At 61.0% G+C, this 24,213-nt stretch overlaps 1 protein-coding gene across 1 annotated transcript; it reads left to right on the top strand.

Moving 5' to 3' along the window:
- Positions 1-514: 514 nt before the first annotated feature.
- On the top strand, positions 515-23,331 carry Csnk1g2 (casein kinase 1 gamma 2). The gene is made up of 12 exons (XM_077109745.1): positions 515-744; positions 15,146-15,596; positions 20,416-20,456; positions 20,548-20,617; positions 20,694-20,842; positions 20,914-21,148; positions 21,213-21,298; positions 21,371-21,455; positions 21,548-21,696; positions 21,927-22,010; positions 22,093-22,199; positions 22,300-23,331. Exons 2-12 carry the CDS (start codon positions 15,410-15,412, stop codon positions 22,352-22,354), a joined length of 1,248 nt encoding a protein of 415 aa, XP_076965860.1. The 5' UTR covers positions 515-744; positions 15,146-15,409; the 3' UTR covers positions 22,355-23,331.
- Positions 23,332-24,213: the final 882 nt, after the last annotated feature.

Genomic DNA, 24,213 nt, shown 5'->3' with positions numbered 1-24,213 from the left:
GTCCTGTGTGCACACGCGGCACTCCGCGCCGCAGCGGGGCCCTCGTGCGACGGCTCGCTCGGCGCAGCGAGACGCTCGGAACCACACCGACCACCGCGCCCACGCAAACCACGCCCCGCGCCACCATCCGCCATGACGTCAGATGGCGAGACCGTGGCGTCACAGATCCCGCGGTGGGGTGGCTCCGGGACACGCGTCGTCATGGCGACGGCGGGGCGGGCGGGCAGCGGAAGCCACGCCTCCCGGAGATTGGGATCCGCTCGGCCCCTTCCCCGCTTGCGCACGACCCCACGGCCGCGCGCCTCCGGCGTCCCAGAGGACGAAGGCCAACAGCCTCGGGGCTGCCGCAAAGCGCAGCGGCTGTCGCGCGGAAACCCGCGCTGTCGCAAAGAGACGCGCCACCGCCCCACAGGCCTCGGCCCCGCCCCACGCTGTGACGTGCGCGGCGCGCGCGTCCCGCGCCCCAGCTGCGTCTGCGCAGTGGCGCGCTCAGGCCGCCGCCCCCCGCTGGCCGACGCTGGCGGCGTAAGGCGCGCGGGCCCCGGAGCGGGCGCGGCGGAGCGGCGAGCCCGGCCCTCCCGCCGAACATGCCGAGGCCGGCCCCGTCGGCGCGGGAGCCGGAGCGGGGGCCCGAACGGGCGCCGGAGCCCGAGCCGGACCGTGAGCGCGCGCGGGGCCCGGAACGGGGGACGCCGCGCTGCTGAGGCTGGCCGCCGCCGCCCGCGGGCCCCAGGCGGAGCGCAGGTAACTACGCGCGCGCCCGCCGCCCGGGTATCCGCCCCACGCGACCCCACAACTCCGCCCCAGCTCGGGCCCCCGTGAGCCCTGTCCCGTGCCGGGGACCCCGCCGTGCCACACCCGCCGACCGCGAGCTCCGGACCCTGGTGACCCCCAGTGACCCGGCTTTCTCGCTGGAGGTCCCCGCGGACCTTGAGCTCCGGCCCCCGCCTTGTCCTGGGACCCCGCCTCCACGCTGGGGAAGTGTTGCAGTCCGCGGGCCTCGCGCTGTGGACCCCGGGACCCCAACCCCACCGACCTTTTGCTTTGGACCTCCAGGCTCTGTCCGTGTCCATCATACTCCAGATCCTACTCTGTTGACCCCCACACTCCAGATCCTGCTGGCCTCCACTGATCCTTGCTGTCCCCAACCCACCTATCCCTTCCCTTGATCCCCAGATTCTAGCCCACCGCCCACCAATAGGTGTTCCTCAGCCTCCTGCTCGTCCTGAGGCCCCCTGCCCACATGGTCCGATGGTCTCCTGATGTCTGGGCCTTGCTCCTTATGCCTCTCCACTCCCAGTCCTTCCCTCTTCTCCTGTGCCCCACCTCCACTGTGTGTTCCTGAAGCTTTTGAGGTGCAAAGCCCGTGGATTTGGTGCGAGAAAAGGGGTCTGTTGGGGGAACCTGTTGCGGGTGCTGCTGGGGAACTCCCAGTTCGGCTGGCAGCGTCCTCTGCCTTCCGCCCTGGTCACTGGCTTTGTTTTCCGGAAACACACAGATCAGGGAGGGAGGGGTGAGATGTCTGAGCTGGCCCTTGGGATCCTTGCCTAGACCTTCTGCCCCAACTTTCTGGGGGGAAGACTCTTGATTTGGAGGTTGGGATGGAGAGCCGTGTTAAGGACCAGACCGGCTTTGGGGCAGCTGGTTCTTATTCTGCGGCCTCCGAATGGCATTGTTTGCAGGAAGCAGCCCTGGAGGGTGTGTATGTGTAGGTGGAGGCCAGCATTTTCTCTCTCTGCTCCATAGAGTACAGGCCTGCGTCACTGTCTGAGCCCCCATCCACTGGACCTTCCACTTTTGGGGTCCTCCCTCCCCATCACTGGGACAGGCCCTGTCCTCATTGGGTGTCTCTGGCACAGAGGCTCTGGGAGCTTGTGGGTGTGAGACCAGTGAGAAGATAGGAGGGCCGTCCAGTCTAGGGGGAAACCCAACCACCTTTGGAGAATTCGCCCTCTCTTAAGGGGCTGGGCACCCTGCCCTGCCCCAGGAGCCTTGGGGAGAGTGCAGATTGTGCACAGGACCCACAGGTTTGAAAGGGGGAAGTTTGCGGTTGTGGCTGGTAGTTTGTTTTTGTTTTCTGCTTATGTCTCCACCAAGGCTGGGTGGCGCTGACTGATGAATTTCCCAGGCAGCACCCAGAGCGCATGCAGGCACACACAGGCCTGCTTTGGGTCTCCTGGGCTCAGATGTTGTGTTCAGCGGGTACACTGAGCTCTGGTGCTTCTTAGGAGCCATGTGTGGGAGGGCCCCCTGCAGGGGAACTGGGGGCCCCAGGGGAGGGCCAGATCTAGGGCTCAGAGGCCAGCTGAATTTCTAGTGGGCAGGTGGGGTGAGCTCTAGGAGGAGCTGGCTTTGTTCCCCTCCTCGCCACGGTGGCCAGTGAGTCTGCAGTGGTCATCCTGCCACAGGTCTGGTTTGAACATGCTGTGTTTGCAGCAGGACCTGCCAGCACGTCATACAGCCTTCTGACTGGTTTGATCACCCTAGTTCCTCTGGGAAATGAGGGATGAATTGTTGTAGGCTCTGGACATGTCTGGGAGGCCAGCTGGCTGCAGTGCTGTTGATGACAGTGCGGAGCTTTGTGCAGACATATTTGTGTGAGTTACCAACTCCTGTGTCATCTTACTTTACTTCTTTTTCTTCTTTTTAATTATACGGTAATTACCTTTGGGTTGCAAAAGGAAGTAGGTGAGGCTTTTTTAAATTGAAAGTCTCCCTATCTGCTCATGCCAGCTCTGGGGAAGCCAGCATGCCATCCATTAATTTGGGGATCAGGGCAAGTATGTGGTGTGCCAGACAGACATGGAGCCTCTTGCACGTGTGGGAACTTACAGGTGGGCTGGTGCCCATCTGAGAAACAGGTCCTGGGGCCCTGGCTGGCTCTGTCACCAGCTAGTTGGGACAGAAGCTATGCTGGTATTTGGCATTTCCCCTGGGAGCTTCCATGGAGGAACATACGTGTGGCTTTGTTGTCTCTTTTGGGTGTCACAGAGTTGCTCCAGACCCCACAGGAGCAGCCAGCAGCCTCTCCCTCTGCAAGGGGCTCACAGTCCGTGGAGCCTTAACTGAGGCTGTGTGGTGGGTGTGGTTGGGGAGAAGGCAGACAGGGAGGCCAGGCTGTGGATTCTGATGGATCTTAGTGTCTGTGTGACCAGGCCTGGGTGTGGGCTCTAGTCCCCTGGTAACCTTGGACAGGTCAGCATCAGCAGGTTGGTTGGCTTTCTCTTGACCTGGAGAGCAGAGAGACTCCATGCAAAGGAGGCCCTGGGCCCAGGAGACCCGGGTAGTGCTGTGGTGATGGCAGGGCACTAGCTGGGGCCTCATGCCCTACGTAGTGTCCCGCTGGGCACTGAGAGTGACCCTACTCATGCTCAATTGTGGCCTGCTTTCCTGGGCTGGGCGAGCCTCTTCCAGCTGGTCTGTGAGTGTCCCAGGTCATGTTTGTTGAGTAACTGTTGGTGCTGGCTTGTGGCGGCAAACTCACATCTGCATGCTCAAAGGGCAGTTGTCTGGTGGTGGGGAGGGTCCCCTCAGCCTGCTCTCGTTACAGTGGCTCATGGTACTTGTGCTGTGTTGGTTCTGAGGTAGCTGCACTGCAGAACCCTGCTTCCAGAGGGACCTAGCCCTCCTGCTTGGGTGGGGAGGACTGGGGCTGGTGAGGCTGGTCAACACCGGGGCTGTACCAGAGCCTGCGGTGCCAGTGGAAGCAAGGAGGGCTGTGTTTCGTGGGAGTCCAGATGGTGGCTGGGCTGTTCCTGTGGAGCAGCGAGGACACGTCTCCTGTCCTCTTGGCATCTTCCCTGTTCCTGCCAGTAGTGCCAGCTCCACCTTACCTGTGTTCAGGTACTGTGGCTGTGCAGGTGGCCCTGTCCTGGAACTGGCCTGGCTTTGTGGCTTTGGAGCATACCCCATTCTGTATATGTGTACACCCAGTTAGGGCACAGCTGCTCAGTGGACTGAGGCACTGGTGGACACCAGCAAGACTCACGAGCTCCTGAAACAGAACGGTGTACCTGGAGCATTTGAATAGGGGACTGCCAGCCAATTAGTGCCAACTCCTGTGGCTTCCCAGTCTCCAGATGAGACCTCTCCGACTGCTGACACTTGGTGTGGGTGGGACCCTGAGTCCTCGATCACCTCTGAGAGGGGCCCAGTGTGTCCCACAGGCTGGCGTCCTGCCAACCTCTGAAGGAATAGGACCATCTTAACACCTCCACACTCCTTTGCTTTGCCACACCTTGTCCCCAGCTAGCTCCATCCTGGACAGAGGGAGGACATAGGAAGCCTGTGGGGGCAGCAGGCAGTCAGAACCGAGCCTGGGAGTCCACCGCCATCAAGTCTGTCTCCTCTGCTCTGTGTCCTTTGCTGTCCCTAACAAGGCCTGGCTGGACTGCTAGGGATCCAGGCTCCACCAGCACTTTTTCCTCTTGCCTCAGGGTCTGCTTGCCACTCCCTTTCCCAGGGGTCCTGTGAGAGCTCTTGTGTGTCTCGGAGGTACCAGGTCCCTGTTGCAAGTGGGGCTGGCTGAGAGCGGGGCAGTGTGGCCAGAGCAGTGCCTCAGGCCCAGAAGGAAATTGCTGCTCATGCCCATTAATGCCCAGCGGCAGGACACCTGTACTTCCCACTCAGGTACTGCCACAGAGCATCCCAGGGCTGTGCCGTGGGGTGGGGGTTCCCCAAGGAGGCTTCCGGGTCATCTCAGGGAGGCGTAAGTAGTGCGCCTTGTTCCTCGCTTGGACAGCCTGAGTGTTTCCCTCACACAGGAACTAGCCACAGTTTGGACCCAGGGTTCAAGTTGCAGCCCTGCTTAGCCTCCCCCAGAACACCCAAAGGGCCCCATCAGAGAGTAACCCAGCACCCTCCCTGAGGCTTCCCCCATCTGCTTGCACCCCTCAGAATAGCTGGCCGTTTTAGGTCCCATCCTGGTAAGTAACTGCCAGGCTCTGCCTGCCACTTCTTGGCGTGTGAAAAGTCCAGCTGAGGAGTGTGTGGGCCATGATGCAGACCTGCGTGTTCCGAGGGCCTCTTGGGGCAAAGGCACACATCCCTCTCCAGAGAAGAGCCATGCTGGGCTGCCCCTGGCTGTGGGGCAGGAATGGAGGGCTGCCTAGCTGGCTAGTGCCATATAAGGACACCTTGCTCTGAACCTGATGGGTGGCCCAGGAGCCTCCTGATTGAGGTTCAGAAAGAGGTTGCAGGTCTGGTTGTGCCCGATCTGGAGGGTACACGCTGTTGCCTAAAGCCCAGAAGCCCCAGAGCCCCCTGCAGAGCAGAGGGGGGATCTTGGGTCTCCCTGTCTCTGGCTGGGCCTCTGCTTCCCAGCCCCTGTGCTGGAGGTTTGTGTGTGGACCTCAGGGCTCAGGGCAGTGTGGGCACCACCTGAGGCTACCTTGCATTGCCCTGGGCTACTGTGGGGTCCAAGGGTGGGCTTGGGGAAGGCCTCAGGGCTGTCCAATTCTCTGAAAAGCAGAAGTTGATACTGTAGATGATTTATTGAACCTCATAATTTTACCTTGATACCATTCAGCTTAAAACTAATGGGTTTCAACGAAACCTCTAGTTAGCTGGAAGTCTCTGCTCCCCAGAACTCAGACATGCCATGGCCCAGTTTAGATCCATAGGAAGAACCCCTCTGTCTTTGAAACCAGATGAAGACATAGTCTGCAGGCCGTGTAGAAGGAGGCTCGCCTTCCTCGGGGACCTTATTTCTGAGGTGGCTTCAGGATGTTTGTGTGACTCATAGTGACCTCTGCCTTTTTTGTGTGATTCCCCCCAGTTCCCAGGTGAGAGGGAAGTGGTGTGCATAAGAGACTGTTCCTAGGTCGTGGTGGCCATATTGGTCTGTGGAATACCTGGGCAAGGGCAGTTTGCACACATGACCCTGCCCTACCAGGAGGGCTCTCTGGGTGACTTGAGCTTGGTAGGTGCATGGTGGGCTTGTGCTTCCCCATATCCTGGGAGTGACAGAGGCTCGCACACATCTCCTTTGTTCTCCTGGGTTGGCCATTTGAGTTCCTGTGTTGGTGTAAGGGAGAATATAGCTAGGGCCTTGAGGGGTTGCCATGTAGGGGTAGGGCCAGGCACATCCCTCCTAGTGACCTCAGACATCCCCCCAGGAGGGACGTCAGAGCTGTCTGGCCTTCCTGGAGGGGAGCAAGCAGCTGGCTTCTGGAAGTTTAGTTTTTGCAGTTAACCTAGGCCTCTGGGAATTAGGAAGCCCCAGCCAACAGGTCCCAGATTACTTATGATCGGGAGGGCTGGGGGGTTCCTGGAGGCAGATGATGCTGGGGCACCCCTCCTCATTGCCCCTAGAATGGTCTAGAAAAGGTCTTGGGACTGTGGGAGGGCCTCTGGTATTTGTGCACAGGTGAGGTGAGCCCAGCACCTCACTGACCAGGTCAGGGGTGTGCCATGCTAGGAGCAGGAGCCCTGGGCTGCACCCTGGGGGCCAGGGCTAGTGGGCGACTTACCAGTGCTCCCACAGCCCTACCCACTCCTCTCTGCACCCCCAGCTCCAGGTCTGGTACCTCTGTGGGCGCACACCTCTGCATTCCTCTGGAATATGTATACACCCTCCCACAGTAAAAGCCAGTGGTTTAGGCAGGACCCTGGTCCTACATGGCAACAGGTTCTCATAGTTTCCTGGCCTGGGCACTGGCCAGTGCTGTGCCTACTATTTCTTAGCAGTTTCATTCGAGTCCATATATCACAGAGCCACTTTCCCAAACAGAGGCCAAGCTTGTGGACCCACCCTCTGTGCACTGCCCCCACAAGCCCTGACCTTGATGTGGTGTCCTCCAGATCCTTCTGCACTCTGGGCCTGGTGGTGTCTTTACCAGGGCAGGTGCTCCCTCAAACTTCAGTCTATAAAAAACTCAGGGCGGGCATGGTGGCCACACCTGTCATCCCCGCTCCTTGGGAGGCTGAAGCAGGAGGATGGCAAGTTCCAGGCCAGCCTGGGCAATGTAGCAGATCCTGTCTCAAAAAGGGCTGGGGGTGCACCTCAGTGGTAGAGTGCCTCAGGTTCAGTCCCAGTACCAAAAAAAATAGGCTAGAGTCTAGCTCAGTAGAGCACTTGCCTAACACATGTAAGGCACTGGGTTTGATCCTCAGCACCACATAAAAATAAATAAAATAAAGATATTGTATCCATCTACAACTAAAAAAAAAATCTGAAAGAAATTTAAGTCACTGTGAACCTGCAGGTTGTGTCAGAGGTGTTGTGTGAGGCCCTGGGTTCAGTCACAGCACTGAAGACAAAGTAAATATAAAAGGTCAGTGCAGGGTGTGTGGTGGCTCCGCAGTGAGCGCTTGCCTAGCACTGCGAGGCCCCAAGTTCGACCCTCAGCACCATGCAGAGATAAATAAATAAATAAAAGTGTTTTGTCCAACTCCAACTAAAAAATATTAAAAAATAATAATTCACCCATTAAAAGTCTACAGTTTAATGGATTAAAAAAAAAAAGTGCAGAGCTTTTTGCAGACCTTCGTGGTTACACTTCCAGGATTCAACTGGACCCCCTCATCTCTCCAACCACAGGATTTCCTCCCATGGGGACTGTGACTGGGGTGGTCCTTCCCTGTCTGGCCACTCCAGTTGACTTACTATTACCCTGAGACACAGGACGCCGCGCCCCCCCCCCCCCCCCCCCCCCCCCCCGTGGCTGGCTGGGCAGGTATTCCCTAATTGCCACCATCTGCCATAAGAGCCTGTCCACGGCTTTTGATGTCACCTTTGCTCTGTGGATTGTTTCTTTCCGTGGAAGTCAGGCTTGTGTGGAGGGAAGTACAGAGCGCAAGAGGAAGTGAGCTGGGCTGCCCTGACAGTGGTGGGGCTTCTTGCAGCTGGCTCCTTGTGTGCCCATTACTACATCTGCTTGTGCTGTGGTATCTAGGTGACAATGTCTGTGTCTTCCCACAGACCTTTGTATGACATTGTAGCCACCTGGGGGAGTGTGGACCTCTCCCGAGCCTGTGGTCCTTGCTGGGTACTGCGGACCCTGGGCTTGATTGTTCTCTGGGTGATGTCCTGGACACTCGTGCTGAGCAGCATCCTTGGCCTCTGCCACTCCATGCCAGGTGCTCCCCATTCTGATGCCTCAGGTGTCCCCAGGCCTTGCCCAAGGCCTCCTGGGAGGCAGAATCATCTGAGACTCTCTGTGCCGGGATTCCATGGGTCCCCAGAGCACTGCCTCCTGCAACCTGAGGGTGCTGCCCACAGTGAAGTCCACGAGTGGAGAGGCCAGGCCCAGAAGCCGGGGCCCTAGCTTCCTGAGTCTATCCTGTTGGCAGTTCTGTGATTGTGACCAGCAGGAGCAAGGATGGACCCGCTTTCTCCTGTGGCCCATGAGATGAATGCAGCTGTCCCTCCCTTGCCCTTCCTCTTCACCTGGCTCTGCCTCTTTCTTTTTGGTCTTTGTTTTAGAAGTTTTCAAGTGCCCCACTGGCAGAGACGCCAGTGCGTGAGCTCTGGGCTGGGACAAGTCCGTGGCAGGCCCGTGGTGTTCAGTTTCTCTCCTGTGGACTCTCGTCTTCCCCTCCCATGTCACAAGGCTCCACTTTCTTTGGGGATCAGCATGTAGACTGCAGCCAGGTCTCCCCTCCCAGTGACACCCTACCTGGCCTGTGCCCCTGGATAGGTGCTGGCTCCAGACTGGGAGCTGTGCTGGTGATGTCAGCCAGGGACTGTGACATCACTGAGTGGAGGAGGCAGAGAAGGGGCCCCTGGTATCTCCAGCAGGGGGAGCTGGCCTGGGCCTGGCAAGATGGAGAATCCCAAAAAGAACAGGGCAGGTAACTCTCCTGGGCAGGCCTTGACTGGGAGGGGATGCGCCCACCCAGAGCCATGTCCAGTCAAGTAGGCTCCCCATTTCTGCCCTGCTGTTGGTCAGCTGCCTGGGCAGTGAGCATCACAGGCTGGCCTTGGGCCCTGTCCTCTGCCCAGGCGAGACCATTGGGCAGGAGCTGTCCCCAATCTGTGCCCTGAAACTCCACCCTTGGGGGAAGCCTTGCTCGGGGAGACTCTTCTGTGGGCCTCCCGGCTCAGGCTGAGGCAGAGTGTAGCTTCAGGGCAGGGAGAGGGCTTAGTGACCCACCCTCCCCTTGGCATTTTCAGCTTCACTTAGCCCAGCTGGGTCTCATGGTGGCATTTCCGTCCACCCCAGAACCCCTTCCCAGGCAAAGACGGGCCTAATGGCTTAGGGTCCCCCTGTTCTTCTGTCCTAGGTAACCCACACTCCCAGGCCTGGCCCCCTCACAGGTAGCCCTGCTGGGTCATGTGTTCAGGGAGGCTGACACCTTGTGCTGCTGGTGGGTGGCCGTCACCCTCCAGCCCTGCCGGGGCCAGGATTTACCAGGAGGCCTGAGTCTGGTGGCAGCTTCTTCCCTAGGAGGGGCCTCGGGGTCTCCCAGGTGCTGTCACCTTTCCCATGCTCATGGGGTAGGCAGGTGTGATCTGGGGGGCCTAGGGAGCCTGGGAGGTGGAGCTGCAGCTGGGGGAAAGGAAAGGCTGTGAGCATCACACTGCCCCAGAGCAGGAGTGTGAGCAGAGGCCACAGCCCCTTCCAAGGTGAGGTGTGGGAACTGCTTGGCCCTAGTGACTGCTGTGCCCTTGCCCTGTGGCAGCCCAGACACTGGGGTGACCACACCACCTGAGCTGGCTCCCACACCATAGTGCTCACAGCTCTGATGCACCTCCTCAGCACAGCTCCTGGGGTGGTGTCCTGGGTGCTTCTGTGCCGATTTCAGGGCCTGAGTGTCTTGCTTTTAGGAGTGTGCCGAGCTCTGTTTTCCCTGGAGTCAGCTTCTCCCTGTGAGCGCTGCTCAGCCCGCCACCATCAAGGGGAGGAAGGCCGTTACCCCAGGAATGGCCTCAGGGAGCAGGCCCAAGAGCCACTTGTCCGTCCTGGCGTGAACATTTGCCCTTTTCAGGAGGTCATCCCCAGGGCACAGCCCCAGTCTTGCAAGCCTGGCGCATGGGGCTGCCATCACCTGGCCCCGCTGCACCACCTCTGGGTCCCCACCTGCTGGCCTCAGGTGCTGGACTTGGGCGACTTTGAGGGATGCTGGGGAGGTTTGAGTGTTTTGGTGTAGATGTGGTCTTTGTTACTCTGAGAGGTCTTGGCTCTGCATGGCGTGGCACCTGGTGGAACTCTGATAGGGTGCTGGTCACCAGGAATGGGAGGCCAGGCTGTGCGGTGGACAGGACATGCGGACCCTGTGACTGCACACTCATGGGCATTGGCAGCCCTTTTCTCACCGCTGCAGGGTGGGGCCTACATGGATGATGTGTGGACACTTGGCTGACTGGCTTGGGGGACTGATCCACCAACCATGTGAAAGGGAGGGCACTGGGAAGTCTATTGGGTTCTGCAAGTTTCTTTTTCTTGTTTTTGATTGATAGCCTTAATTTTTAAGAGCAGTTTTAAATGTAAGGAAAAACTAAAGCACAAAGCACAGCCATACACCCTGTGAAGAACCCCTGTTGTCACCAAGCCAGTCTGCGCCTCCTTGCTAGCTGGGTTCAGGGTTCCACCAAGGCCCAGGCTCCACCCCACCACCAGGTTCCTGAGGTCAGGCCTGCCCCACAGGCACTGGTCCCCGGGAGCTCTCTGCTCCCAGCACCTCGTCTTCCCGCTTGCCTAGCAAGCCAGGCTTCCTTCTGGGCCTTGTCCTGCCCTGTGAGCACTGGCCCTGCTGGTCCTGTGACAGCCAGCGATGTTCCTGCCTCCCTCATGAGCCTGTTTTCTGGGTTCCCATCTCTTCCCTAAAATTCAATTCACGTTCCTTTGTCCAGAGTTGTGTTCCAGAGAAGGCCTTGGTCCGGAATGGACATGTCTAAGCTCACCAGGAGCAGCCTTAGGCATGCAGCAGCCACCCCCAGTATCATAGCCTTGACAGCCAGGAGGGGTCTGGTGGACAACAGGCAGAGCAGCTGCCTGCTGGGAGGGCAAGAGCCAGGGGCCTGGCTGGTGGTGGCAGTTTTCCATGTTGGGAGGCCTTTGACAAGCATGGGAGTTCCCAGCAGAGCCTCTTTGGTGCCACCTGCTGCCCATCCCCTTCCCCTCTGCACTGGGTGTGGCTGTGCCCTGGCCATTGCCACGAGGTCCCCCCAGTGCAGCAGCATCTACCTTGCCACCTCCACGCCTGTCTGCTTGGCAGCAAGGCACCCACAGCAGAAGGGCAGACTGGGAGAGGCCCAGTCGGCCCCTGGCAAACCCCCACAGAGGGGAGGTGCACACTCCTGGTCCTCCTGGGTGGGGCAGGGCCAGCCCTGTGAGTGGAGGATGCAGGTGGGCATGGCTCCCCCAGGTCAGGATGTGGGCCTGGCCCAGCCTGAAGCTGCTGTCCTTCCCCTGAGGTGCTGGGTGAGCTAGCTTCTGGGGCGTCCTGTGGCCTGGGGTGCAGAGCATGGTTTCTTCTGAAGTAGCTCTGGTAAGGAGCCCTCTGGGCATCGTCCTGCCACCCCTGTGTTTCCCCAGGAGGGCCCTGCTGGTGGTCCCACCGCTGTGGGTCTGCTCTGGATGCCAGCACAGTCCTGCCAGGAGGCTCCAGCATTAGCCAGTGATGTCTGGAGGTGCTGCTGCTGAGAACTGGCCTCCCATTTCCTTGTACTGGGTGTCCCCTGTGGTACCAGGTCCCCACTCGGGTGACGTGGCTCCAGAGGAAAGAGGACACAGGCTACTGGGAGACCCTGTGCTGGTGTCTAGGGGGGCTGTTTGGACAGCTAGGGAGGTTGGAGACCTCACCAGTCGTCTAGTCCTGCAGGCAGGGCAGTGAGGAGCACTGAGCAGGGCGGGGTGGCCCGCGTCCTTACCATTTGCTCAGGTATGGCCATTCATCTGCACCCTGCTGCTGGCTGCCTCCTTGTGTCCAGCATTGTGGCAGGGGCTGACTGCCCCGTGTGGTCTGGGGAGAAGTTGCAGACCGTGCACACTGGGTCAGCGAGCCTTCTGAAGCTCTCCCCTACCACCAAGAGGGCTGTGGCCACCGTGGAGCAGCACAGCACCTGGGAGCGTGCGCAGGGGCCTGAGCTGGTGGGAGTGGGCAACAGTGCAGCTGTGGGAAGGCGGGGTGCTGCTTCTAGAAACCTCCGAGAGTCTCCACACGGCCCTGGAGCTCCGCAGGGTGACAACCCAGACAGCCCAGGCATCCATGATGGACGAAGGGACACAGCATGCCCATCCACGTGCAGAAGCGTGGTGACAACTGCAGTGTGGAGGGATCTCAGTGAGAGCCAGACACACAAGGCGGCAGTGTGTGACCCAGTGACAGGAGAGTCCAGGACGGAAGTTTGCAGAGACAGGATGTAGGAATGATGGTTCATGTGAATTCCGTGGCACAGTTTACAGATTATAATAAAGTGATGAATCTGAGCATTCTGCATAGCCACTGACTCTCAGCGTGTGCTGGTCTTGCTGTGTCCTGCGTCCCCAGCCAGACAACGGCTGTTTCCAACCCACACCTGTGTGCCATGCTGACCCACTGCCTGACCCAGCAGGGCCTGAGATGAAGCCACCCTCGCAGCTGGAGGCCGGACTTCCTGCTGTGTGACATCGGCCAGGGCCAGGGCCTGCTTCTCCGTCTGGCCTCGGTACTGGTCAGCCGAGGTTGTGTGGTGTGACCCGAGGTGTGAGTGTCATCTCAGGCATAGCCCCAGGACACTGCTCTGTGTTCTCCTGCGTCTCTCCACTCAGATGCCAAGGAAGGAAGCTGTCCTGGAGGGGCAGGCAGAGCAGAGCAGGGCAGCCGAGTGCCCGCAGTCCTGGAGGCTGGTGGCCGCCTGCTGAAGCTCCATGCCCCCTTCCCAGCGGGAAACCCACCTGGGGTCCTGGGTGGTTCTCAGGCGTCTCTCCAGCCCCTCTGGCTGCCCAAGGGCAGTGTGTGTGGCTGACGTGTGGCTTCAGTGGCACTGAATGCAGGGGCTTGTATCTGCCCTTCAGCTGGACTGAGTGGCCAGTTCCCTGGTGGGGAAAGGAAGCCATAGACATGTGGCTTGAGTGGTGGCAGCCTGGGCTGAGCAGGAGTGAGCACCGCCCCGGGGCCCACACAGTGGCTGCTGCAGTCAGGACCATCTGGGAGGTGGCAGTCCTGTTCAGGGTTGTGCTTCAAACCCTAAGGGCCACAGTGAAGGCTGATGCCCTCCAAGCCCAGGTATCCTAGGGTTGCGGCCTGCTCCCTGACTTCCCCTGGGCTGGACTGCCAACTAAGGCTAGGTGACACTTCTTGGGTACAGCCCTGACCTGTGGGATTTGCCTTTGGGAGGCCCTTGGCCCTAGACAGGTGACCCTTCCCCTCTTGACCCGACCTGCTTCTGCTCTCAGGGGCCCAGTAACATGTTCTTCAGATGCTGCTGCTGTGCCCAATGGTGACAGCCAGGTGATGGCAGCTGCATCCAGAGAGCTGGTGCTGTGCATGGTCCCCCACTTTGGTTCCCTGTTGACCACCTGGAGTGTCAATAGCAGTCCCCCAAGAATGGGCCACCATAGCGAGAGGTCCTGGTGGGCTGCGCTGCCTGAAGTCAGTAGCCAACACAGATGTGCAGGACTGGGCGGGGAGTGGTGGGGTGTGTGTGGGGAGGGAGCACTTACTTGCCTGGGGCTCCATCCAGTGGGCCAAGGATGGGCGCACTAGCTCTCTGGTTCCTGTGCCTGGAGCACTTTTCCTGGGACCCAGGCCAGGTTTTCAGGGACCCTGACTGCAGCCCTTTCTTGCCCTGCTGGGCAGGAACTGGGAGTGACAGCAGCCTCCTTCCAACACTGGCACTTTCACTTGTCCCCAGGACTGTTCTGACACTAGGGTGGGGCAGCCTTGAGGTGCCATTTTGGCCAGGCAGGTTTGGGCCTCTGAGAAGGCCTCACGGCTGCACCTACCCTGAGACTGCCCTGTGTCGTCATGTCCCTGTGACCATATCATCTCTGGGGTCCCCAGAAGTGGCTCCTGAACCTTTGGTCCACCTGCAGCTGGCAGGCCCTTTTATGTGGACAGCTCCGGGGCTGTGAGGCCCCAAGGTGGGGTGACAGGGTTATCAGCCTTGTCACACCTGCCTGTGTGACCCCTTTATGAGTGAGTGCGCCCGTGCAGGTATGGCCTGCAAGTGCCCTGGTGCCCACCGGTCCTCCTCCAGCCCGCCTCAGCCCTGCATCTCGGCCTGACCCTAACTGCCAAGTGGGCCAGAGACAGGACAACTAGGCAGGAGTGAGTCCGGGCACAGAGGCCAGAGCAGGCAGGCACCAGCCTGCTACAGGGGTGCAGCCTCTAGCAGCGGACGAGTTTGGTGAGTGGTGGTGTTAGTGCTGGGGATCCGACTCGGGCCTCTCTGTGCTGCGGGCAGGTCGGAGGCCCCTGCTGGGAACAGCTGGATGCTGGATAGGAGGGCAAGACCTGGAACCTGGCTAGGAAGGCCTTGGTGCTGGGCCTGAGTGAAAGGGGAGGTCAAAGGGCAGTTGTGGAGGACCAGGTGTCCGAGTGGCGCACCCTCCCCACTCTGGCCAGCCGAGCCCCGCTGCCTCCCCGCTGGAGTAGTGCAGCTGCCAGGGCTACCTGGGCCACGGGAAGCCATTGCCCTTCCCAGGCCTGCCCCTCCTTCCCAGTGTCGTCAGCCATCCAGGGATGCCAGCTGAGGTCAGGCAGTGAGGCCACGCCTCTGCCCCGGACGCCGTCTGCTGTCCTCTGTCCTGTGCCCTCTTCCTCTCCCTGGCCAAGAGATGAGCTGGAGGGTTGGCCTCTGCTCTGGTTTGGAGACCTCTTCCTGGCTCAGCCTTCCAGGGCCTCGGCCACCTGCTGATTGCCAGCAGCCTCCTGGCCACGTGGTTTTCAGCATGGGCCCAGCCACTCCAGTGTCCCCTGACAACTCCCAGGCTTCCTCTTGGCCATCCCACCAGCCTTCGCTGTGCCTCTGACCCCATCATCAGTGTCTCTGGTGGGGGTGGGGTGGGGTGCATACAAGGGCGTCCCAGGGTCTGGGGCAGGGATGTCACTTGTCCCGCTCAGACCTTCAGAGATCCTTCTAGAACACCGGCTACTTGGGGCCCCTCTGGGTGCTGTCCTCAGTCACCTTGCTCACTGCCTGCACCCCCCTGGGGGGCCCACAGTGCTCTGCCCTGGTCCTCCTGGCTTCCTGACGTGTGCCTCTCTCTCTCTGCAGCTGGGCGCCACAAGATCTGAGGCCGAGGGACCTTGCCAGCAGCATGCCTCTCCCCCTACGTGACCCTGAGGCCCCGGAGATGAGCACCAGGGCAGGGCCCACCAGAGCGCCCTCGTCTCACTAGCTCCCCTGCCGGGAGCCGTAGGCCACCCTGCCCACACTGCTGGGCCCATGGCGTGTTAACACAGAGCGGCGACCTCTGGTTCACAGACGGGCTTTGCACGCAGCAGAGTCACCGTGGAGAGGCCAGGGTACCACAAACTGATGGATCTTGACAAGAAAGGAGGGAAAGGGGAGCTGGAGGAGGGCCGGAGAATGTCCAAGACAGGCGCGGGCCGGAGCAGCCATGGCGTCCGGAGCTCGGGGACCAGTTCAGGGGTCCTGATGGTGGGCCCCAACTTCCGCGTTGGCAAGAAGATAGGCTGTGGCAACTTCGGGGAGCTTCGCCTAGGTGAGCCGCCCGCTGGCAGCAGCTGGGGAGGTTGGTGCAGCAAGGCTGCCGCCGTCGTGACCGACACCCCTTGAGCTGCTGTGGATCGTAAATGGGGGCCAGCCTCTCACCTTGGAGTGGGCTTGGGGAGCAGGGAGCCTGGGCCCCACTCTCCTTCCTGGGGGCGGTGTTGTCACAGGGAGGGGCTCACAACAGTGGGGAAAGAGGCCAAGCCATGCTCTTCAAAGTGGTTACTCCCCACCCCAGCCCAGGTTCTGAGCTGGACAAAGGCCTCTCCACTTTGCAGGCCCAGCTTTGCTCGGTTGTCAGCTCAGGAGAGCTCTGGCCACGCTCCGCATCAGGCCCCGTGCTGTTCCACGTTCAGACCACACCTGGCATAGCCAGGTCCCAGGGGCACACACTGGGAGCCCAGGGTTGGGCCCCTCCCTGGCGGGGGGTGCCTTCCCTTCTGGGCCCTGGTGGTCAGCACCACACCTTTGGGAGCTCCATTCTCAGCAGGTGGCCCAGGAAGGCCCTGGCCCTAGAAATAGAATCCAGTCTTGGTGCTTCTGGAGCTTCCGGGTAGCCCCAGGCTCCTGAGCGCTTCGAGGGTGCTACCCCCCCCCCCGGGAGACAGTGGCATCTGTTATTGGAACTTGCTGGAGACACCCAAGCACATGAGCTCCACCCCACACTGGTGCCTGTCATAATAGGAATCAGGGTCACTTAGAGGGAGCAGGGACAGGCAGGAGGACAGATAAGGGACAGGGTGGCAGCAGGACCTGCCTTATCTGCGCTCCATGCAGGTTGGGCCTCATCAGAGCCCCGGGTTGTCAGAGCAGTGGACACTGACTTAACAGCACCTTTGTGGCAACTGCCTGGGGCCCAGGACACGGGTGGTGGACACCCCAGGCCCCAGTTGTTCCTTTCCTGTGTGTTGGGGTCTGTGATCCCCTCTTCCACCTCAGGTTCCTCCCCTGTTGATGGGGTGGATGACAGTTCCCCTCTCGAGGGACTGATGTGGGCTTCAGGGAATTGGTCAGGTTGATGAGTGCGTGGCCAACGCCAGGTCCATAATCTGCTTTGTGCACTTGGGCAGCCCCTCCTCCCTCCTGAGGAGGGCAGTGTTTCCCTGCATTCTCTTCAGCAGGCAGTGGCCAGGAGGCCAGCTTGACACCGCCCCTGCCCCAGCCTGCTCAGCTCTGCAGAAGGCACTGGCCCCAGAGCCTCCTGCCTGCCTGTACCCAGGCTCCCGGGTCTTCAGTAGCAGGTGGAGTCCCACCTGCCGGGACTGCGAGACCCAGCACTGCTGCCCCAGAGCTGTGAGATGTGCACACCTCACACAGACACACACACACACACACACACACACACAGTGGTCCCTGGACAGCCCAGGCTGGCCTCGTATACCTCTGGGCACCCAGGAGCTGGTGCCGTGGGGGCTGGGGGGCTTTTCTTTTACCGAGGTTTTAAAATCGCAGTGTGGGCTCTTCCTGTCCACCTTCTTTGGTTCAGCGTATTTCACTTTTTTGTTTTGTTTTTAATTTTTATTGTAGATGGACATAATACCTTTATCTTACTTGTTTATTCACGTGGTGCTGGGGACGGAACCCGTGGCCTTGGTCTCGTGTGTGCTAGGCAAGCGCTCTGCCGCTCAGCCCCAGCCCTTTTATTTTTATTGTTATTTTTGAGACAGGGCCTCTCTACGTGGCCAGGTTGGCCTGGAACTTGCCGTCCTCCTGCCTCAGCCTCCTGAGCAGCTGGGTGATGGGCGTTGCCCCATGGCGCAGCGTGTTTCTGAGTGACGGGCTATTTGTCAGCCGTCACTCGGCACAGCTGTAAGGCCACCTGCTTGCGGAGAGCAGCACATTGCACCCTTCACTTCCTGCTAGAGATGTGTGGCATTTCCCTGGCTGGGCTGTGGGGGACGCAGCTGCCTCCCTGGTCTTGTCTTGGGACCCAGGCCGTGGAGTCTGTGTGCTGAGGAGAAACCCTGAGGTCTGTCTGCACAGCGGTCTCCCATGTAGGGTTCTCACAGGCAGACCACACACACCCTCTCCCACTGTTTTGAGGTGTCAGTTATTTTAAAATTTTGAGTGCATGGGCTTAGCATGAGCAAAGCACCAAAAAATGCTATTTACTTTTTTTTTTTTTTGGTCCTGGGGATTGAACTCAGGCCCTGCCTCTGAGCCATGTCCCCCACCGTTTTAGTTTTATTCTGAGAGAGACCTCGCTAAGTTGCCCAGGCTGGCCTGGAACTTGTGATCCTCCTGCCTCAGCCCAAGTCCTGGGATGACAGGCGAGGTCGTGGCACCCAGCCTCCTTGAACTTGTTTGCAGTGGCTGATCTAATCTGCTCTGGGCTTCGGCACAGGATCCCAGAGGAGGCCTTGCATAACGAACGAACAGCAGCCTATGGGCTGACTGTTCTGCAGGCTGGATATCCACGGGCAGGGCCAGCTTCAGGCAGGGGTCTCCTGTCCTTCCATGGCCAAGAGGCCAGGCCTGAGTGAGGCTGCAGTCACCCTCCAGGAGACCTCCCTCCCTGAGGGTGCTGTGGGCCAAACACCCCTGCCACACCCCTGTCCTGGAGGTCAAGTCTCCACACTTGAGTCTGGGGTCTCAGGGGCAGGTCCAAGCCACAGCGCTGTTAAGGGCCCCCATCTGTGGCACCTTTCACTCCTTCCCTGCTCTGGCTGTGTCTCGCTCCTCCTGCTCAGGGGTTTGGCGAAGCTCTGGGGTGCTGGTCTCGCCCCTGAAGCTGGCCCAGGGACTCTGCTGTCTTGCAGGCTTGGGACTGCATTGGTCCTGGCGGCTCCGTCAGTGACACATCAGGTCTACTACCCCCCCTCCACGGGGCGTGGGCTCTGGACTTGGAGTCTCAGCAGGGCCTCAGGGAGTCTGGGGAGGTGTCTGTTTTCAGTGGTTACGCCCTAGGGTCCTTCAGCCTGTGTGGCCTTGGAGTCTTTCTTTGGCCCAGGGTCCCTGGGAGCTGTACTGTGTCAGGCCTGGAAGTCTCCTACCTTCTGCATGTGTGGCAAGGGCCCTCACAGGAGCCCTCAGAGAACCCCTTGGGGTCACAGGTCCACAGAGAACTCAGACGCCTGTGTACATGCCCCTCTCAAGCCCAGGCCACCTCCAAGCCCTTGGACTCTCATGCTCCCAGATATGCAGTCAGAAGGCCAGGGCAGCTGAAGGCTTCTCCGTTGTTAACAGAATACAGGAAGAAAATCACCGCCGACCACTGACTAAGAGATGTCTTTGGAGCTAGGCCGAGGCCACACTAAGAGCGTTCACTAAGCAGGCACATGGGACTGTGAGGAGGTGTTTGCAGAGCACCTGTTGACAGCACTGGCTGCCAGATGCAGAGGCCACACCTGTCCTCCCTGCACCTGGGAGGCTAAGGCAGATGCATCACAGGTTCCTGGCCAGCCTGGGCATCCCAGCAAGACCCTGCCTCAATATAGAAAATAAGGAAGTCTGGGGATGTGGCTCAGTGGTAGAGCACCCTGTGTTCAGTCTCCAGAACCGAGAAACAAGAATCACGGTGGAAAACGGCAGAAGACCTGAACAGAGGGCACCCAGAATGGCCAGCGCTCAGTGAAGGGGCAGGGTGCGGCGGCACACTCCACCTGGCCCCGCAGAGGCCAGGGCACCAGCATCCCTGGCAGCACTAGTTCTCAGGAGGGTCCCAAACTGGAAACCACGCATGCGTACCCCAAGTGGGTGAACATAGCAGAAAGCAGGTGCACACCCCGAGCCTGTGGCCTAGTGCTGCTGCCCGGCTGCCTCTTGAGAGCCCTTCGACCTGGAGTTCCCCCGGGGTGGCGTGGGCCTGCAGGCCACCTCAGTGCTCTCCTCACGTTTTTGGCATGTTTGGAACTATGCTGATGGACAGCCTCATTTGTTCCCAGAACCTGGGGGCCAGGCCAGGGGTGGTGTGCAGTAGTGGAGAGGAGCCTGGTCACCGCAGGCAGTCGTTCACGCCCACATCCTGCAGGCTCCTACTTGCAGGCCACTGGAGACACTGGTAAGACTGAGTGGCCAGCATGGCCGAGGAACACCAAAGCCAGGGGAGCCACTGTGACTGGCTGCAGGCACAGGGCAGAGTGTGGCCATCTGTGGTCTCGGCCACCTGGCTGTGTGTGCTGTCCCGCCTCATCAGGGTTCCCATGGCTGCTGTCTCAAGCACCTAGGCCACTCAGCTACAGTGGGTGGAGGGCACCTGGAGGCCTCTCCTGCAGCAGGACCAAGGCAGGAGGAGGGCCCCAGTTGTTGACATAGCATGTGGCCTTGTGGTCAGAGCCAGGGCAGGACAGGGCTGCTGGGGGTGGCCTTCCACACTGACAAGTGTAGGTGGGCAGTGGTGTGTGTGATGCAAGGTGAACACACCAGGGTGCAGGGGCAGCTCTGCTTGAGGGGATGGGGTGGGGCCGGCTACTGCCTAGAGCTACACTAAGTCACCAAATTGGGGCCACACTGCCCTCACGGGGTTCAGGGCTAGGGCAGGCTTAGTGACCACCTTCCTCTCCGTCTAGCAGTGAAAGCCCAAACTGTTAGGACTTGCTGCCGTGTATTTTGCCGTTTTCGGGATGGAAGCCTGAAGGGCCTCGTGTGAGGGGGAGGGACTCTGCCCTAACCAGCCTGGGGTGCAAGGTTCCTGCCCCGGGGTGCTGGACAGACTTAGTGGGCTGCCTCCCTGGGGCCTCCGGTGAACAGAGATGGGGTATGGACCAGCTTTGGGGTACATGGGGGCTACGTGCAGGGTGGGGAGGACAGGGCCCTGCCAGGTCAGGAGGTGCTCCTGGCCCTGCTGCCCTAATGGCCTTTTGTCCCCACAGGAAAGAACCTCTATACAAATGAGTACGTGGCTATCAAACTGGTGAGTCCTTCCTTCCTATCCTCCCAGCCAGGCCCACAGGGTCCCAGGGCGCCGGGCAGGCTCGGAGGGGTAACGTCTGCGTCTTCCCCAGGAGCCCATCAAGTCCCGGGCCCCGCAGCTGCACCTGGAGTACCGGTTCTATAAACAGCTCAGCGCCGCAGGTAGGGGCGCGCGGGGCGGGGGGCGCGGGGCGGGGGGGCGGCCGGCGGCCAGCTCAGCACGCTGTCCCCTCGGCAGAGGGCATCCCTCAGGTCTACTACTTCGGCCCGTGCGGGAAGTACAACGCCATGGTGCTGGAGCTGCTGGGGCCCAGCCTGGAGGACCTGTTCGACCTGTGCGACCGCACCTTCACGCTCAAGACGGTGCTCATGATCGCCATCCAGCTGGTGCGGGGGCGGGGCGGGCCGGGCTGCGGGGGGGCGGGGCCGGGGCCCGCGCTGAGGCTCGGCCCCCGCAGATCACGCGCATGGAGTACGTGCACACCAAGAGCCTCATCTACCGGGACGTGAAGCCGGAGAACTTCCTGGTGGGGCGCCCGGGGACCAAGCGGCAGCACGTCATCCACATCATCGACTTCGGGCTGGCCAAGGAGTACATCGACCCCGAGACCAAGAAGCACATCCCGTACCGCGAGCACAAGAGCCTGACGGGCACGGCGCGCTACATGAGCATCAACACGCACCTGGGCAAGGGTGAGCTGCGCGCGCGGGCGGGGGGCGGGCGCGCGGGCCGCGCTGAGCCTGCTGTCCCCCGCAGAGCAGAGCCGCCGCGACGACCTGGAGGCGCTGGGCCACATGTTCATGTACTTCCTGCGCGGCAGCCTGCCCTGGCAGGGGCTCAAGGTAGGCGGGCGGGGCGGGGCGGGGCGGTGGGGGGGCGCGGAGGGGCGTGGTCACTGACGGTGGGACCCGCAGGCCGACACGCTCAAGGAGCGGTACCAGAAGATCGGGGACACCAAGAGGGCCACACCCATCGAGGTGCTGTGCGAGAGCTTTCCAGGTGAGAGGCCCTTCCCTGCCGCACCTCCACGAGCCCCGGTCCTGCCCCTGTCCCCGCCCTTTTCATTCCCAGCTGGTGTTCTCTCCCCGCAGAGGAGATGGCCACGTACCTGCGCTACGTGCGGCGCCTGGACTTCTTTGAGAAGCCCGATTATGACTACCTGCGTAAGCTCTTCTCCGACCTCTTCGACCGCAGCGGCTTCGTGTTCGACTACGAGTACGACTGGGCTGGGAAGCCCCTGGTAGGTGACACTGGGCAGTGGGCCAGAGAGTCCCTAGTAGGTGAGGTGGGTGGCCGGCCAGGAAGTCCCTAGTAGGTGATGCTGGGCAGTGGGCTGGGAAGCCCCCTGCAGGAGGGGGGCTTCGGCCCTTTGCGCTGGGGTACACCTGTGTGCAGGGGTAGTGGGTCAGAACCCCATCCTAGGGCGTCAGAGTCGGGCCTCCCGGGCTATCCTGACACCCGCTCCCGCAGCCAACACCCATTGGCACCGTCCACACCGACCTGCCTACCCAGCCGCAGCACCGGGACAAAGCCCAGCCACACAACAAAAACCAGGTGAGGGTGGCCCGGGGCCCCCTACATCCCAGGGAGGTGCCAGGCGTCTGGCATGACTCCCCCACTGCCCCCGCCCACCCAGGCGCTGAACTCCACCAATGGAGAGCTGAATGCAGATGACCCCACAGCCGGTCACTCCAATGCCCCAATCACAGCTCCCGCTGAGGTGGAAGTGACAGATGATACCAAGTGAGCTCTGGGGCGGATCTCTAGGGAGGGGGACACCTGGGCAGAGTGTGTGTGGACTGCCAGCCTGGTGCCTCCCTCCCTCCTTCGTGTCGTCCCACAGGTGCTGCTGTTTCTTCAAGAGGAGGAAGAGAAAATCTCTGCAGCGACACAAGTGACCGGGTGCCTGCAGCGCCTGCACCTACTGCGCGCAGCCTCTGGCTGAGCTTGTCCAGGAGGCCCGCGGCTCTCCACGGTGTCTGGGGCCAGAGCCCCGCCGAAAGCCAAGGCAGACTGCGGGGGCGCGTGGACCCAGGCCCCCACCCCCAGGACGTGGGGTCACTTCCTTCACTTAAGACTTCGGCCGAAATGTCTACAGCTGTGTCTAGTCCTCCCCTTCGAGAGCATTAACTATTTAAAACAAGGAAACAAGGAAAAAAGAGCAGAGGCCTGCCCTGCCCCAGCCCTTCCCGTCTCCGTGGTGATGAGTCCCGTGACCCTGGAGGCCCCCAGGCCACTCGTTAGCCTCATAAAGCCCAGCTTGTCTCCCTCGATCCAAAGCCCGTTTTCTCGAGGGGGGGCAGGCCCAGCCTGGGAGGGGCACTTTGGGTCATCTTGCCAGGCCACCTAGGAGGGGGCCCAGGCGTTGCTGCCAGGGTGAGGCCACCCCCTGGGCCTCCCCCAAACCAAAGGGGAAGGTGGGGGCGGGGCTGTAGCTGAAGCCAGCCCCCCAACCAAAATGCTGCACCAAAGCTCTGGCGCCAGGGCGCGGCAGCCTTTTCCAGCCCGGCCTGCACCGGGTGGGCGCACCGGCTCCCGGGGGTTGTGCCCAGGCGCCTAGGACCCCGAGGGTGTGCGGCCTCTGTCCCCACTCTGGCGCAGGGGCGGGGCTCCTGCTGCCTGCCGGCTGCGGCTCCCGGTCTCCCGGCCTCCGCAGGAGGGAGACCACGCCTTAAAGCCCCCGCCCCACACCAGGATGTGGTGGGGGCGCCTGGAGGCTGCGGGGGTGGGCGGAGCGCCGGGGCCTCCCCAGCGGTGGTCGGGAGTAGTACTTGCTTTACAAAGTGTACAGAAATGGCATTTACGTTTCTCTGACGCTTCCTTGAAGCCATAGAATTTAGGGGCTTTTTTAAAAAATAAAAGAAAAACGAAACCACTCCTGGGTGCCGGCCTGGTATTTCCAAGGGAGGGCCAGGAGAGTTTGGAGGCGGGAGCACGAAGCAGGATGGGCCGGGAGAGCCACAAACGGATCTCCAGGTGCACGTCGCAGGCCGGAGACCAGAAGGTCCCTGCCGGCCCGCATGTGGGAGGACGCAGCACCCGCGCAGCGGACGGAGCCAGGCAGCGCCTCCCCTCGACTACAGCGGAGCCCAGAGCCCTCTCCTCGGGCCAGAGGCGGGCAGCGGCCCTCCGCCCACAGCAGGCCGAACCCAACGCGGGTCCCAGCCTCCGGCCCTTCTCCGCCCGCTTCCCGCGGGTGGGGAGAGCCGGCCCGGCCCAGGGAGGAAGCAAGACTGGAGAGCGCCAGAAGAGGAGGACCTCCCTGGGCGCAGAGGGGCACACGGACTTGACACTGTCGTCCCGGGGTACTTGCCAGGAAGAGGACTGGAGTCTCCCGGTGGAATGGGCCCTGAGAAAAGTAAGCCAGAGGACTGGGACCGTCACGGTGGTCCCCACTCTGGGAGCCTCCCTGAACACAGACGAGTTCACCTACGGAGACGAGAACCTCCTGTCACCCTGCAGAGCCCAGCGCCTCTCAAGCTCATGGACACCTGGGCCAACTGGGTCCCTTCCCCTCCGCGCAGGGCGGCCTCAGAGCGAGCATCCTGCTGGGGGAGCTGCGCCTCAGTCGCTGGGATGACAGGCCAGTGCAGCAGCCTTCCAGACCGAGGATGGGAGACCGCAGGACCGGAGACCGGGGTCCAGAGGACGGGGGACGGGAGACCGGGGACGGGAGCTGGGGGCGGAGCCAGACTCCCAGCCTGGGTGGCGGCCTTGGATACTGATGGGAAAGTGCAGGTGGACGAATGGTTTCCAG

Source organism: Callospermophilus lateralis, chromosome 1 (genome assembly GCF_048772815.1).
Source record: "Callospermophilus lateralis isolate mCalLat2 chromosome 1, mCalLat2.hap1, whole genome shotgun sequence".
NCBI lineage: Eukaryota > Metazoa > Chordata > Mammalia > Rodentia > Sciuridae > Callospermophilus > Callospermophilus lateralis.
This window is presented reverse-complemented; position numbering and strand designations above follow the sequence as displayed.

Coding starts and splice junctions, on each gene's coding strand:
- Csnk1g2 (XM_077109745.1), top strand. CDS start 15,410: ATGGATCTTGACAAGAAAGGAGGGAAAGGGGAGCTGGAGGAGGGCCGG. Junction 20,457..20,547: donor AGTACGTGGCTATCAAACTG/GTGAGTCCTTCC, acceptor CGTCTTCCCCAG/GAGCCCATCAAGTCCCGGGC. Junction 20,843..20,913: donor TCATGATCGCCATCCAGCTG/GTGCGGGGGCGG, acceptor CGGCCCCCGCAG/ATCACGCGCATGGAGTACGT.